Source organism: Aythya fuligula, chromosome 8 (assembly GCF_009819795.1).
Source record: "Aythya fuligula isolate bAytFul2 chromosome 8, bAytFul2.pri, whole genome shotgun sequence".
NCBI lineage: Eukaryota > Metazoa > Chordata > Aves > Anseriformes > Anatidae > Aythya > Aythya fuligula.
The window spans coordinates 31,894,655-31,910,912 of NC_045566.1; the positions used below are offsets into that span (position 1 = coordinate 31,894,655).

General features: G+C 35.5%; 1 protein-coding gene across 8 annotated transcripts in view; it reads left to right on the forward strand.

The window, feature by feature from the left end:
- Positions 1–16,258, forward strand: part of ZNF644 (zinc finger protein 644) — a 78,419-nt gene that overhangs the window by 47,725 nt on the left and 14,436 nt on the right. For 7 of the 8 annotated variants that reach the window (XM_032192437.1, XM_032192438.1, XM_032192440.1 and 4 more), the window contains 3 exons: positions 12,468–12,540; positions 13,223–15,272; positions 15,699–16,254. In XM_032192437.1, the coding sequence (XP_032048328.1) occupies positions 13,254–15,272; positions 15,699–16,254 (2,575 nt within the window). In that variant the 5' untranslated portion in view covers positions 12,468–12,540; positions 13,223–13,253. Of the gene's footprint in view, positions 1–867; positions 931–12,467; positions 12,541–13,222; positions 15,273–15,698; positions 16,255–16,258 lie in introns of all 8 variants that reach the window. The other variant, XM_032192442.1, reaches the window with a different exon arrangement.

A 16,258-nucleotide genomic window follows, 5' to 3' on the forward strand; every position in this document is an offset into this window, starting at 1 on the left:
GTCCGTTAGACATACAGCTAAACACTGAGGACAAAAAGTCATTGAAAAAATGAATTGTATTGCAACTTGTATCTGGATTACTGTGATTTATGTGTACAGTGTTATGATACAAAAACAGGAACACCCCCTTCCCCAGTACTTAAAATTATCATGACATTTTTCCTGCAAACTATTATAGTCAAAAAGCTATCATGGCATTCTGTTAGTTATCGAGAGGCAGAATTATGAGTACTTGAGATTAATTTTGTTTCCTGCATACTACCTACCTGGTTTCTAAGAACTGAAAATGTATGTTGCATTGTCAAAACACTTACACTATTAATAAATAACTGTGATAAATCTGACCAGCTACCAAACAGCAAATTATTAAAATAAAATAAAAAAAAAATCCCTATCCTGCCCTTAGCTCTTTTGGGAGCTATTTGTAAGACAAAGCATATGAAGGCTTACTGTGGAATCTGGGTGTCCATTTGCAGTTGCAAGCTGTCAGCAGTCAGGGAAACAAAAAAATCTGTTACTTCAACACTTATTGTCCACACCCCGCTATTACAATAATTATTTTGATATGGAACTTAGCTAAACACAGATTTTGCTTCTCTTCATGTTGCTTAGTGTTCTACTTTGGGAATACTTTGGACTATAAAAACTAATCTTTCTCCATTAAATTACATTAAACACTTTTAAGAGCAATTTGGTTTCATCTGTTTTAGCCTGATTCTTTCATGAGCGTCTTTAGGTAAGAATGCAAAGTAAATTCTCATTAATGTAGACATGGGTCTTGATGGAACTGGGTATGCAGGCTTCCTTAGCAAATAAGAGCTGGATTCTCAAGTTTTCTGCTTGCTCTTGACTGGTATGTTATCTTAGAATTTAGCTGCTCATGGTGACTTTGTATTCTGAAGAAGTGAGAGGGAAGTCCCATTTGCTCAAGTGAGTTTGTATTTCATTTCTAATATTAGACTTACTACAGCTTTTAAAAAAATGTAGTATGTGCATTTTAAAATTGGCATGACCTGCTTTGTTGGTATTTTCTGCTCTGCTAGGACTTTTAGAGCTACTACTGTCAACTGTAAAATGTTGATTTTTAACAGAATACTTTGTGAGGAATTGAAAACAATTCTTTTATTTTTTTTTTTCTTTGTATAATGTGTAACTGATTCAGGACTTAAATTATGAATTGTCTTCTGAACTACAAAGAATTAAAAGCAAGCTATACTGCTGTAGTGTGCATATACTTATGTGTAGAGGAATATTTTATGCCTTTGACTGACACTGCAGGTTTATAGAATGTGCTGCTTTGAGAAAAGAAATAAATGTAACTCTGCAAAAGGAAGTAAATTTCTTTATCTGAGGTTGGGCTTAAAACAAAAGAATCCTAGCTAGGCAGGTGATGTGATTTCACAGTAAGGTTTAAATTGGTCATTGTGTATTCTGATGCTTTCAGTACTTAGCTTACATTTTCCCTTTAATTTATGTGGTATCTTGTTGGTTTAAATACAGAAAGTTAGTTGAGAAGTCTGCAACATGAAAGTAACTGATTGTGTTCTTTGAGTGTGAAATCAGTCTTCTGAATGAAATTCCAAAGACCTTTCATCTTAATTGTGGTTAGCTATGTACAATAGAATTAAGCTGTTCTCTGAGGAGAAAGCCTGTATGTATTCTTGCATATACAGCAAGAGGACAGAAAAATGTGAAAGAATATATGCAAACAGTATAATGACATTTGATCAATACTGTTATTGATTGAAGGAGATCTTGTGGTTCTGATGGAACTATGAAAATGACAATTGAATAGTCAATAAATCAATGAAAATGCTACATATTATAAGGGAACAAACCAAAAAACAAATATCCATTTATCTGAATTTGCAATGCTGTGCTATGTATGGTATGAACAAACTGTATCGAAGCTTGGTGCTAGTTTAGTCCTGTGACTGAAAAGCAACATAGAGCTGAAGAAGATTCAGAGAATGGCGGCAAGGACAACTCTGAAAGATTTTAACAAACAGCCTGTACTTATCAACTGTGTGTCTTCTGTCTCCACTCAATAGTGTAGACACTGCAGTGTCTTGTAGACTTCTAAACAATGAACTTAACTCACACAATTCAGTGCAGGCTTGGCCTTTCGCGTAAGCTTATGTCACTTAAAGCACTAGATGAAAAAGTCTCTTAATGATTCACTCAAACATCTTGTATACTTTACAAGAAGGCATTTCCTAATGACTGAACGTTTTCTTTATGTGAATAATGAATTTAGAGTTTTTTGCTTTAATTGCAATCACTTGTTTTCCTAATTGCAAATGTAGATAGTAAGATGACCTGACTTCTGGAAATCAAAAAACCTGTTGTCAGTTAAAAATACACAAGTGTACGATACTATTTACAAACAGTGCATGTCCCTTATTGGGGTCACTGTAGTCTCTGTTCTTAGGTCCTCCAGTGAAGCTCAAAAGACACAATCTGGAACTTGGAAAACCTATCTTCTTTTAAATATGGGTGAAAGTTAAGAACAATAATCTGTCTCAGTGTGTTAACAGTATAATGGGTTACTTTTATGTAACAGGAAAGTTTACAGAGGATAGATAATTGTGCTGAATTTTTCTATAATTGGTTGTAGAGTTAGGATAAGTTTTAACCAATTGAGACCCCATGCAAAACCACACTTGTTTCCAGAAGCTGTCTTGAACGTATTTAATATTGCTTTACCTAAAAGCAGAAAATGTAATAAATGAATAATACTACCACAGGTGTTGAAGGATAGGTTATATTTAGAGGCACAGGATAAGGCATGCCTGATTTATTTTGCTTTGGTTCAGGCAGGAATCTTACACAATTTATGTTACTGTTCAGATTGTCTCAGTTACTATGAAGACTTGTTTTCTGCCATAAATTACTTACAATAAAACAAAAACAAAACAATTATTAGGGGACTGACTTACATTTCTTATTAGTTGGAAGTGTAAGTTCAATATTATACAGCTGCAGGTCTCCTAAAAACTCAATTTCATACATTTGCAAGTAAGGATGATAACAGTCTCCAAGTGGACAGAATATTTTCATCTTAATCTAAAAAAGCACAAGAGAGTTTTTGGGCTTTCTTTGCACTGTTGCTTACCATCTCGCTAGCTTCTTAACCTTTGATCACTGAAAGAATACAGAGGTTGATTAGAAGCGGTTTGCCTAGTTATGAGTCACTAAATGTCATTCATTACACTGAAGTTCTAAAGCAAATGAGTAAAAGCAGAGTGTTTATTTGAGGAAGAAGTATTTTTGTAATTGGGAAAGATAGTATGCTTTAAAGGGTAAGTCTCTATGTCAGCAGAAGATAAAATTCTAGAACTTGTGATGCTATTAAAATGTGTGCAGTAAAATGGATATAAGAGAAAAAACACTTGAGAAATTGCTAAATAGGTCTCAGAACATGCTGGAAAAAAACAATTACCACTTTTTTTTTCAGTGTAATGGGAAATAAAGTTGGAATTTTCCCCAAAGTTGAATGGTGTGTAATATTTTAAGATATATGCCAATAAAATTGAGCTCAACTCTTTTAATGTCTTTTAAGAGCGTTGTACTGTAAGTCTGTTATGTGGCATCATGTTGTTGTTGTGCAGTGTTCTCATCAATGATCTTTGGGTATAACACCTCAGGAATAACTTGTGCAGATAACAATACAAACTTAATGAATTTGAGAAATATTCCTCAGAATAGTTAAATTAAAATTGGCTGTCTGTGTTCTCTTTCTATTAACAAAGGGTAAAGCTTGTGCAAATAAAATGCTGGATGTTTCTATGCTAAAAGTCGGGGCAGGTGGAGCTGCTTCAGTTACTGAATTTGACTTTCTCTGAAATTTGAGAGTACCCTGAAAACAAGACTTCTGTGGCCATATAGTTGTAATCACTGGGGGTTTGCACAGAGTTATGGAAAACAGCTAATTATTAGAGTCATTTGGCTTATGTGTATTGGATTTGTAGTGGAAGAAAGCTTTTTTCTCCATTGCTCACAAAAGGTGTCTGACCAAAAGTGCCTAAATGTAGGAAAAAACTTTGTTTTAAATTAAAAGTCGGTTTTTGATTCACTATGAAAAATATGCAGTTCTGCTTTGACTGATTAGTTTTAAGTCTTTTTCTTAGTACACCATCAGTCACTTACTTGGCACTGGGGAAAACATTTTTAGTTCTGTGAGCTCTGCATTTGGGGAATCATTAGATTTGCATATGAAATTTCATCACCACTTGGTGGCAGTACTTGGCTTAAGAATGACTTCTGTCTGAACAAATAAACTGGCTTTGAATCTGCAGAACTATGGTTTAAAGGAGAGTAGGTTTGTTTTGAATTTTATAAAAGTCAGCGATGAGTTTTAGAAATGAAAATGCTTCATGTTTAACCTAATGAAAGGATTTGTCTTTGTATGTGTTTGTGGAAAATCTAGCTATAATGTCTAAAACGTAATTTAAGGTAATTTCTTACATCAGTAGTATTCTCAGAAATTGTAATACCTAATGTTCCCGAGTTGAATTATTGTAGCATTTATTTCTAGCATTTTACTTCGAATAGTATACTTCAAGTAATTTTAGAGCATAAAATTTCTTCATAGTAGCGTTCCTCATAATGCCTTTTGCAGGTAAATATGGGACTGACAAAACTTACTTTTTTGCCTTCTGCAATTCTCTGCATTTTCACTTTTCATTGATGCAAGTTTTAGGAAAGGATTCTCCATTAGATTTTTCTGTCAACAAAGCTAGGAAAAGTTTGTGCCCTTACTCTTAGTTGTTGCCTGTCAGTTGTGCTGATTCAGCAGTGTATATGCCAGCCTTTTAAGCTAGGTAATGAAATTGTTGATAAACTGAAAGAAGAAATGTGGAGGAGTAGAGGAAGGCAGGAGTCATTTAAATTGGCTTTGCTGCTAAGAAAAGCATAATTCCAACATACAGCAAAGTAATTTGACAGTATATGGCTACATGTTGAGACAACTTTCTCTTCTCTGCAAGCCAAAATCTTCTGCAATGACAGCAGGTCTTTCCTTTTCTTTTTGTATTATTTATTTTTTTCCCTCTCATGCGTACTGTAGTGATAGCACTAGAGCCCATAAGAAAGCATGTACTTTCCTAAACACATTGTTTAGGAAATTTCTCACTCACTGTGACTACAGTTACAAAAGTGCATTACTGATGGCAATGGGCTGGATGATGAGGAAATACTTTTCTTGTATCGCCTGAAAAGCTGACACTGAGAATCTGGCGTCCTTAGGCCTCTCTGAGGTGTGATATATCAAAAAGACATCAAAGCAAATTGTGGCCTAGAAGAGGGGATTCATCCTATGGAAAAGTAATTGTAACGGTTGTAGAAAGTCCTGAATAGTAGAAATATTAATAAAAAATGGTGAGGAACTTAGAAAATGCAGGTTTATAAATTTCAGAATAATATTATTGCTTTATTTAGTGAGAGAGAACTCTGGAAAACAGGAACACTGGAGGTGAGGGACATAGAATTAGGGTTTTGCTGTGGATATGTTCTACCTAGCGTGGGGTAGAGAAAATGCACTTCTCCTACGTACCTGATTTTTTGTTGTTGATTTCTTAAACTGTCAGAATGGAAAATCTAAAGGTAGTGTTCAGAAACTTCTTTTAATTAAGATACTTATGCTTATATTTCTGATATTTTACAATAAATGATAAAAGCAGATAGTCTGAATGTAAGTAGCACTCTTAATGGGGAGTAAGGTAAGTGAGAATTGGGATACTCTGTGGAAAAAATGTACTCAAACGGAATTACAGAATAGTTGAGGTTGGTAGGGACCTCTACAGGTCTTGTCCAACCTTTCTGCTTAAGCAGGGTCACCTAGAGCAGCTTGCCTAGGACCACATCTGGAAGGCTTTTGAATATCTCCAAGGGTGGAGACTTTCTGGGCAACCTCTGCCAGTCACCCTTGCAGTTAAAAATAAATAAATAAATAAAAATAAAAAACCAAATTCCTTATTTTCAAGTGGAAACTCATGTGCTTGTTTGCCTCTTTTTCTGTCACTGGACACCACTGAAGAAAGTGCAGTTCTGCCTCCCTTCGGATGTTTGCACACGTGGGTGACATCCCATACTGATCACGTATTATTTTCTAGGGTAAACAGTCCGTCAGCCTTCTCCTCATACGAGATGCCCCAATCTCTTAATCAAATTAGTGGCCCTTCAAGGGGACTCTCTCTGGTAGCTCCATGTCTCTTGTACTGGGGAGCCCAGAACTGGATGTAGGACTCCAGGTGCGGCTTCACCAGTGCAGAGTAAAGGGGAAGGATCACCTCCCTCAGCATGCTGGCAGCAGTCCTCCAAACGCAGCCCAAGCAAATCAATATTCAAGAAATAAGAATGAGAATGGTTGGTGGCAGCAATGATATGTTTTTTGAATTGTAAGACAGTCGTGCTTCAGTTGTAAACTGTTGCCTTGCAGATATGAGATGTTAAATATTACTCTTACACATTCTAGACCAGAAATCAAGTTTCTAAAAGCCTGACATTTTTAAAGAAACATTTTTTTTCTGTTTTATACACAGTTTTTGAAGAAGTTTCACTAGTAACAGAGTTTCATGTAAATGAGTGTTACGAAAATTAGTGTGATGTTCCTGAGTATAATGAATAGACAGGTTTTTTGTAGGGTGATGGTTTAGTGGAATACCAGCCCACTTTTCCTTAAAGATCTGAACTTGATAGTTTCTCATCATGAAGAAAGTTCTTTTGCCTTGGTTGCATTTTATTTCCTAAAGATTTTGTAGACTTTAATGTCTTTGTGTTGACTGTTTAGAAGATTCTGAATTCTAAAAACTAGTAAATTACTCCTAAGAAACTAATTATTTCTTTCTGATTATTTTGTATCATGTTTTGGATTTTTTGCAATACAGGTAAAATCTTATAATTTCATTTTTTTTCCGCCTGATACCTTGAAGCAGTATTTTTGTTTGACATTAATGTCAGACTTTGAACTGAGGTTGGTTGCATGTGTTTTAGAGTAGAAATAGCTTTAGAAATCTAAGGCAATGTGTGACCAGATGAGAAATTAATTAGTTGGATTGGTTTCAAACTGAGTCAGTATTAAAAAATACAGAAAACTGTTTGAGATCAGTTTTAATCTCTGTACATTCTGGTAGTCAACAAGAGAGGTAAATGGTAGTTGTAGTGTTAAGACTTGCAGTGCTACTGTAGGAATTAGAATTAACATATCTGCCTCAAATCTGAGACTTCCACACAAAGTAGCAGTTTTGAGTTTGACTCACAGGCTATGCAGGAAACCTGTTGTTTGTGGTAAGGCTGTCTAGCTATTAAAAGCTGGTGGGGAATCTTCCATTCCTGAGCAATGACAGTTATCTTTCTTCAGTTATGTTGATCTTTTGCAAGCTCCTGGAGAGAACTTTGTGTAATTTACTCCTGTATAATTGTAAATTTCTCTTTGGTCAACTTTTTCCACAGCAATATGACATCTTGGTGAATTTCATTTTGAATTTTACATCTTGGTTTACATAATTTCTTGTTCCTACCTTTTTTAAGGAATTGGGAGCAATTTGTGCAGTTTAAAAATAAATATTAAAATGCATAATAGGTTGTAGTATTGTCATTACTGTGGATGGTGGCAACTTTTGTATTCTTAGTTTTGCATTGGAGTATTTTCTTGCTGCTTTGAAAATTACCTAATACAGGAGTCTCGTTAGCTATGGGAACTTTATGATGTTTATGTTTTCATGTAAACATTGGAATCAGAAAAGCTTAATTTTCAGTGGAACTGCTCAGACTAGTTAGATTAATAATCATATGCTTGCGTGTAGAGTAGGTGTGGGAGGGCAGCATTTATAAGTGCTGTGCATACTAAACTAGCCCTATGTTAGCTGCAGAAGTTAAGTTCCAGAAGTGTTCAGATGAATTTGTAGGTTTCAAAGTTAAGTAAGGAAATCTAAGAATAATCCACCTGTGCTGTGGAGAATGGAATGTATTTTCAACAATTTAATTTGCGAACATGCTGGAGAAAGGCAAGGTGAGTCACTGACTTGACCTTTGGTTGTCAGGCTTTATAGCTCTATTTCCATCTGAGGGTGGATCAAGATAGCTTTTAGATAAAGAGGGAAACTAGTAATATGTATTTTTCTAACTATTACAATACCATAATCATACTAGCTTTGGATATTGATCTTGTTAGATAACACCCAAAACTCAGTAGGTATGAAGAGTGTGAATTACTGTATGGAAGAGGCAAAAATATTGTCCAGATATTCACTAAGTGAGATCATAGAATGGCTTGGGTTAGATTGAAACTACAAGACCACCCAGTTCCAACCCCTGCCTTGGGCATGGACACCTGCCACCAGACCAGGTTGCCCAGGGCCTCATCCAGCCCAGCCTTGAACACCTCCAGGGATGGGACATCACAGCTTCTTTGGGCAACCTGTTCCAGTGCCTCGCCACCCTCTGCGTGAAAAATTTCCTTCTAACTTTTCATCTAAATTTCCCCTCTTTTAGTTTAAAGCCATTCTCCCTTGTCTTGTCACTATCTGCCCACGTAAAAAGATGCTCTCCAAAAAGATTACTTTTCCCTGAAGGTGCAGCTAGTTTATACTAATACACTTAGTTATTTGAGAGGCAAGGGTTTTGGATTTCTCACCCCACTCCTTCAGTTGACCTGGGTAAAACTTACTCTGCATAATCCTTCATTTTCCAAAGGTTCTTAAACATTTCACTTTTGACAGAATGTGTGACATGGATCATAACTAAGTTAATATAGGAATAGACTGCAAATTAGGCAAAACGGAAGGAGCTTCTGCTTCTGTCTGGTGCCACAACGTACAAGCTCTCAGGTCTGCCGCTTCTTGCTCAAAAATCTGTGACTGGTTCCATCATTTTTTGTATCTTCTGTCATTTGAAAAAGCTTTATTACAGGAATGCTTGTGGATAAAGAGATGAGGTATGTTAGTTTTCTCTCTTTACATAGCAAAGTCTTGAAGAAATAAATTAAATGGAATCAGTGCAAGCATGAAACACCTTTCCTATCTCTTTAATAATCGCGAGTGCCCTGGTTATTCACATATCTGCTTAAAGAACTTCATTTATGACAAATTACTTGGCACAGGACAAACAGAGCTTTTCGCCTTCATTACAACACTGTTGAAATAATTTGTTTCTTTAGTTCATTTAATTAGGCTGAGTAAATTCAGTCTATTTGGGAGATGGGTTTTAAGTTTTTGTGCCATTTAATAGTCACTGTGACTATGAAACTTGGTATCAAAATACATAAACACACTTCATGCTTTTCACAAACTCAGTCAATTTTTTCCATCTTAATTTTTCACCTCCTGTGTGCTCTCAAATCTGTTGTAAATCTGCATAACATAAGGTGTTGTTTTTTTTTTTTTTGTAACAGAAATTGACAAACATCTAGCTATAACTGCTAGTAGGCGACAGCACAGTGTTGGAGTGTAAGCTTTAATGAACTAGTATTGCATAAAGGCATAAAATTTGGTGTGTGACACTACTACATCGCAAAGGTTGTCATTATGAAACAGGAACCTGGAAATGTCATGAACCTACTTTTAATAAATACAGTTAATAATGTACATAGAACAGTGGAATTAAGTACGTTCCTATCAAAAAGAATTATTAATGAACAGAAAGTGGACAGCATAGATCTGATGACAAGAAGGTTGCATCTAATCTGAATTACTGAGTGACCTGGGAAGCTTGCTGAGAGGGATTACCGAATAATTATGTTAATATGCAATTATCACCTCATTTTTTCTGTAGTAACCTCAAGATGTAGTGTAGTAAAGGTGTTATAGCAAGTGCTGATAGTTTGCAAAAATACTGATGTTCAAGATTTTTGAGACAATAAGATTAGCTTAAGGCATTTAAATGATCTGTCATCTTGAAGACAGATCTGACCTTACACTTTTTTAATGCTTAGGGTATCTGGCCACAGGCAGTCATATCTGCAGAACTCATTATTATTTGAAACTGATATTTTATGAAGAAAAACAGTATTTTTAAAAATTAATATGTAAATTGAAAAGTAGTTAATTAAGTCAGGGTGGAAGTTGGCTAAATAATTGGTTGGGTTTTACTCTTGAGTATGAAATAATTCCGCTATAATAAACAATGTATCATGTAAATTAAAAATAACTGTTTACTGTGTGACAGTGATTCCAGGTTTAGCTAAAATAATTGAATAGAATTTGGCCTTTTAGGTAAAGTGTTTCAATAGTATGAGCCTTGAATTGTGCATGTTTATGTAGGCTAGGCTTTTTGAGCATTGCTCTTCTGTACTTATCTCCAATGTAAGCACTATGTAACTCACCAGGGCAAACACCATACAGTTATAACAAACACTATTTGCAATACTAAATTTCAAGTTTAAACTTGAAGTTTATTTTTTCAACTACATTAAGGATTTATTTACCATGCATTTCAAGAGAATTAATATTGTGTGCATCTGTGATGTGGTATAGAAAACAATACTTACAAAACAGTGATGGAAATATGCAAAGAATATTGTATAGCCTTGATTAAATGCTAGTAGCTAGTAGCTTTGATTTTCTTTCTGCTTTTTTTTTTTTCCTCCCAATATGTTCACGTTTAGGTAGTGTTTCAGTATGGGTGGTAGGCTTCCTGAATGTGATACAAGTTAATGATTTCCTCAAAAATGATGGTATTGTGTGGAATCATTGCCACGGAGTAATTTTCTGCACTTGTATTGCATGTGGCTCACTGTTATCACAATGCTCTAAATTAATGTTACTTATTAATGTTACTTAACAATATTTTTTGTATGTTTTCTTTAGGACCACACTGTTAGAACTTCTTCGCGTTTGTCCTGGGTGTATAATAGTGAATTGTACCACTCTGGTAGCTGGGGGGGGGGGGGGCGGGGAGAGAAGATAATTAGCAGAAAATGATTAAAATGTAACAGTGATATTATCAATATGATAAGCATTTCAGGCTTAATTCAAAGCCTGAAATCTGTAGGGACAGCTGTATTACCATAGAAGTCTTCTAATCAGATCCATATGGAATAGTTCACAATCACCATAAATACACAATATGGAAATGAGTCTCTTATGATTGCACGATGTAATGTTTCTTGTTCAGGATAGTTTTGAAGGGACTCTCAAGTTTGAGGTGGTTGTGTGGTGCCCTATCCACCTTATTTTAGCTCAAGCTTTAACACTAATATTTAAAGTCAACATATGTTTTTTTGTATGTGGAGCAACATGATTTTGTCTTCATCACATGAACCTGTGAAAAGTTTTCAGGAGCCATTCTGATAATGAGGGTTGCAATCTCCAAGCAGGCACGATGTTCTCAGTTTGCCTCCCTGCTGTTCAGGGGGTACCAATGAGGTTGCTTTAAATGGGAAGCGTCTGTTCTTCCTCTGAACCCCTAACACCAGAACAGATGGGTGGAACTTGGAACATGGAAGATTTTACCTCACAGGTGGTAACAGTGAAGCCACTCATTAACACTGAATTTACCACTTCGTTAGCGACATTGCTTCCTGTTGAGAAAAGCTAATATAGGCTCTCAAATTGACTGAGCATACGTTTGTCTACTTCTGCAGTAGCAAAACAGGGAAAATGCACTATCTTGCAGGCAAAACTGACTTTACTATATTGCTTCTAATTTTTTTGTGAACATTTTTATACTCCATTGCTAATATTATATGAAGCTTACATTTACTCAGTGATAAAATTACTGGAGTAGTTGTGTATTCTTGGAGCTTTCCCTCCTGTAAATTTCGCTTTACTGATTTTTAGTGCAGGCTTGCACTGCCAATTTCCAACTTGTGTATGTGATGTAAAGACACCTGCTGTGTGGTGCATTATCACCATTTTATAGTGAAAGCTCTGAATATGATCTTAATAGAGGTCTTCTTTGTGGTAGAAACTGACCCATCTGAAAACAGCGAAGAAATTCAGAAGTCTAAGAAATGGGAAGCTGAATATGTGGCCTTTCTAGTAGAACATTTGCATAAGGGCATGTTATAACTAACGTAATAAAATAGTGTTGTTTCTCGTATATTAAATATTTATTACATAGCTGGCATAGAATAAAACCATATTTCTAAATTGGGTAATTCAGTAATTGGGTAGCAAAGAAAATAATGTTTTAACTTCTTGCAGTAAGTTTTTTCCATTATATTTGTACTCCAAATACAGCTTATTTTTCTTCTAAACAGTTTAAAAAAAAAAAAAAAGTAAAAAAAAAAAGTCATGGCATATTAAGGTTTGTTTCTTACAAACTTTTAGAAGATGAAATTATTTTATTTTTGTCTTTTTGCTGATTTGAAACAAAAGCAGTAGCAGAGAATTTCCATTAAGTGATAGCTAGCTTTGAATTGTATGGATAACTGTCATGATGTTGAATTGAAATTCTAAACTCATTTTGATGTGTGATGTAAAAAAATGAAAATGGTATCCTTTAATCAGCTTGTTTTCTATCTTTAGGAAAAAAGGATGTCAAGCATGGTCTTCCTTGATTTCAATAAAGGACCATTGCAGGGAGCCATGGATATTTGTTGTGAGTTATAACATTTTAATTCAAAGAGTCTAGGTAATGACTCCTTTTAGCACAACTCTAATTTGATTAACTCTAGATTCTTTGTCGTTTCCATCAGTAATCATATGTTCAAAATTGGGCTTGTTATGTGTTTTCTCAATTAATACCAAAGTAAACACTCTACAAGCTTGTGTGTATCATCATGTCAGTTGTATACAAACAAATTGAAAAAAGTGATACCTTGAGATACGAAAAAATTAGTTTATTTCCTAGGTGCTAAATGGAAGTATGGTTTAAAAAAAAGTCACTGAAATAACTAGCAGATATCTGGATAGCTTTTACTGCTAACTTGTTTTGCCTCTAGAAGGCAACTAAAGATAAACTCTGGGTTCATGTTACTGCGCATGTAGAATGCTCAGTTTTTGTTAATCACATTTTTTTCCCATCTTGCTTGTAGGTGTTTTGTATTTTTGTAGGTAATGTAGCATAGCAAAAAAATGCATAGTTTTTGATTGCTTCATTTATAAATTTTAAACATGTCTTGAATATCTTAAACTTGTTAAAAATGCATGTTCTTATTCAAAACTTATTTTTTTTCTGATTGCAGTGTGAAGAAGGCTGTTCCTGGAAAATATTGTAAATTAAAATTGACACTTTATTTCTGTGATTGCCTGATTCTTTTTTTTTTTTTTTTTTGCTTCAGTCTAAATGTGCTTAATGGACAGACCAGCAACATGGATGACTTAGAGATAAATACTGAAGTCACTGGTGCTAAAGAAGAAGAAGAAATTCTGTGTGGTGATAATTTCATATCTGAGGAAGAAGGTGGCATTCCTAAATCACAAGAGAGTGACACGTCATTTCAGAAGAACAATACACTGACTCTGCCTGAGGAGCTATCAAGGGACTTATCTGAAAAAGCCTTAAGTGGAGGCCAGACTTCTCTATTTATACACACTGGTGCTCCTACTGTTTCTAGTGAAAACTTTATCTTGTCTAGAGGAACTGCTGTTAATGGACCAGTTTCACACTCCACCTCAACCAAGACTTCCATTATGAATAAAGGCAGTGTTTCATTAACCACTGGACAGCCTGTAGGTCATCATACAGATTCCTGCTCAACTTTGACAGTGGTTCAAGACCTTCAGCTGCCTGCAAAGAGTACAACACAAAAATCAAATCAGCACCAAGTTTTATTTTTGTTACCTGATGTAGCACATGCTAAGAACATGACTCATTCCATTAAAAATCTACCTACCTCTGCTTCAATTGGTTGTGATTCACAGAAATCAGTAGGTAATAGTGTAGATAGCACTTTAGTAGGCCAAGTAGAAGTTTGTGAGGATGATAAAAATTTACTGGTAAAAGATGATTGTGTTGATACATTAACAGGCATTTCCTCAGGTACAGGTGGTTTCAGATCGACATGTGATCCCAGCTGGGATCCACAGAAAGAGTTTATACAGTTTCTTATGACAAATGAAGAAACAATAGAGAAGTCTCCAATTCACTGTAAAGTAGGTTTAGAAAAAAAGAGAAAAAGAAAAATGGACGTTAGTAAAATAACACGCTATACTGAAGACTGTTTTGGTGATACAGGTTATATTCCTAGTAAATCAAAACTTCTAAGTGTTGACTTCTTAGAACAGAATGAAGAGCTACAAATGGTAGAACCACAAAAATATTCATTGAATAAAGTAAAGCCTGAATCCACAGATGAAGAGCTGGAAGCTGTTGATGCTATCCAACAACTCATTTATAGTCCCACTGGTAGCTGTGCAGAAGATGCTTCTCCTGTTCACACTAGCACTTTTCTTTCCAATACTTTAAAAAATAAATGTGAACAGAATGATTCTGAATCACCATCTACTTTCAGTACTGATGAACCATCATTTTATCCCTGTACAAAGTGCAATGTGAATTTTAGGGAGAAAAAACATCTGCATAGGCACATGATGTACCATTTAGATGGGAACAGCCATTTCCGACATCTCAATGTCCCGAGGCCCTATGCATGTAGGGAATGTGGAAGGACATTTCGAGATCGTAATTCACTTCTCAAACATATGATAATTCACCAGGAAAGAAGGCAGAAACTGATGGAAGAAATCCGTGAGCTTAAAGAACTTCAGGATGAGGGTAGGAGTGCACGGTTACAGTGTCCCCAATGTGTATTTGGTACTAATTGTCCCAAAACATTTGTGCAGCATGCAAAGACCCATGAAAAAGATAAAAGATACTATTGCTGTGAGGAATGCAATTTCATGGCTGTGACAGAAAATGAACTTGAATGCCATCGAGGGATTGCTCATGGAGCAGTAGTCAAATGTTCCATTATTGGTAGTGACATGTCCCAGAGGAAATCACAGAAAAAGGCATCCATGAAAGATCCATATTTAGGATCCTCAAAAAAGTCAGCAACGTACATGTGTAAGATGTGTCCATTTACAACTTCGGCTAGAAGCATTTTAAAAAAACACATGGAATACCTGCATCCAACATCTTGCATCGATCCCTTTCGTAGCCATCTTAGACTAGAAAAGAGGAAAGGCAGCATTATAGAAGAATCTTTAGATTTTGGTAGCAGGACAAAACAGTTGATGAAACAATCTTCTACATTTCCGAAGAACTCAGTTTTAAAACAGGATGTAAAAAGATCTTTTGGCTCTACTTCACAGTCCAGTAACTTCACCAAACTTCACAAGAGACCCTACAGGATACAGAAGGCCCGGAAAAGCGTTTCACAGTCATCTGTAAGTGTGTGCAATCTAAATTCTACAAACAAGACCTTTTTGATTAGAAATAGCATTGACCAGAAACCTAAATATTTTCATCAAGCAGCAAAGCAGAAAGCTAGTGTCAAAACAAGCAATAATTATTTATATAGACACAAATATGAAAACTACGGGATGATTAAAAAATCTAGTGACTCTTATCCTTTGCATTTAAAAAAGGAAGAGTCCAACTGTGTCAGTTCTTTACGTAGAAGTCCCCATAATAATTGTTTTGTCATGGATTCAAATAATCTTGATAGCAAAAGGGCAAAAGGCTATAAAGGTCATAGGCATGTAGCTGTAAAAAGAGTGGTTAAAGAATCCAAGAGGGAAGGCTCTGTTACAGGAAATGATTTGGATTGCTATCCAGATTTTCTGCATAAAATGACTGTTGTTGTTTTACAGAAACTTAACTCTGCTGAAAAAAAAGACAGCTATGAAACGGAGGATGAAAGTTCATGGGATAATGTTGAACTATGTGATTACACTACACACTCTGTGGAGGATGAATCTTACAGTGATATTAATCAGGAGCATGTAAGCCTATTCCCTATATTCAAAGGTAAAATAGAAGATCATGAAGCTGTTGATAAATCTTCGCTTAGTTATGAGCAGAATGATGGCTTTTATTTTGAATATTATGAAGATGCTGAGGGTAGTAACTTCTTCCGTGAGCTGCATGATCCTCAGAATTTAGAAAATGTAGGATCAGCATTGCCAAAACATAATTCAGTTTTCCATTGGACTGATTTGTCGCTTGAAAAGAAGTCCTGCCCATACTGCCCAGCAACCTTTGAAACAGGTGTTGGATTGTCCAATCATGTCAGAGGGCATCTTCACAGAGCTGGATTGAGCTACGAAGCCCGTCATGTTGTTTCACCAGAACAGATAGCAACGAGTGACAAAATGCAACATTTTAAAAGAACTGGAACAGGAACTCCTGTTAAGCGTGTTAGAAAAGGTAT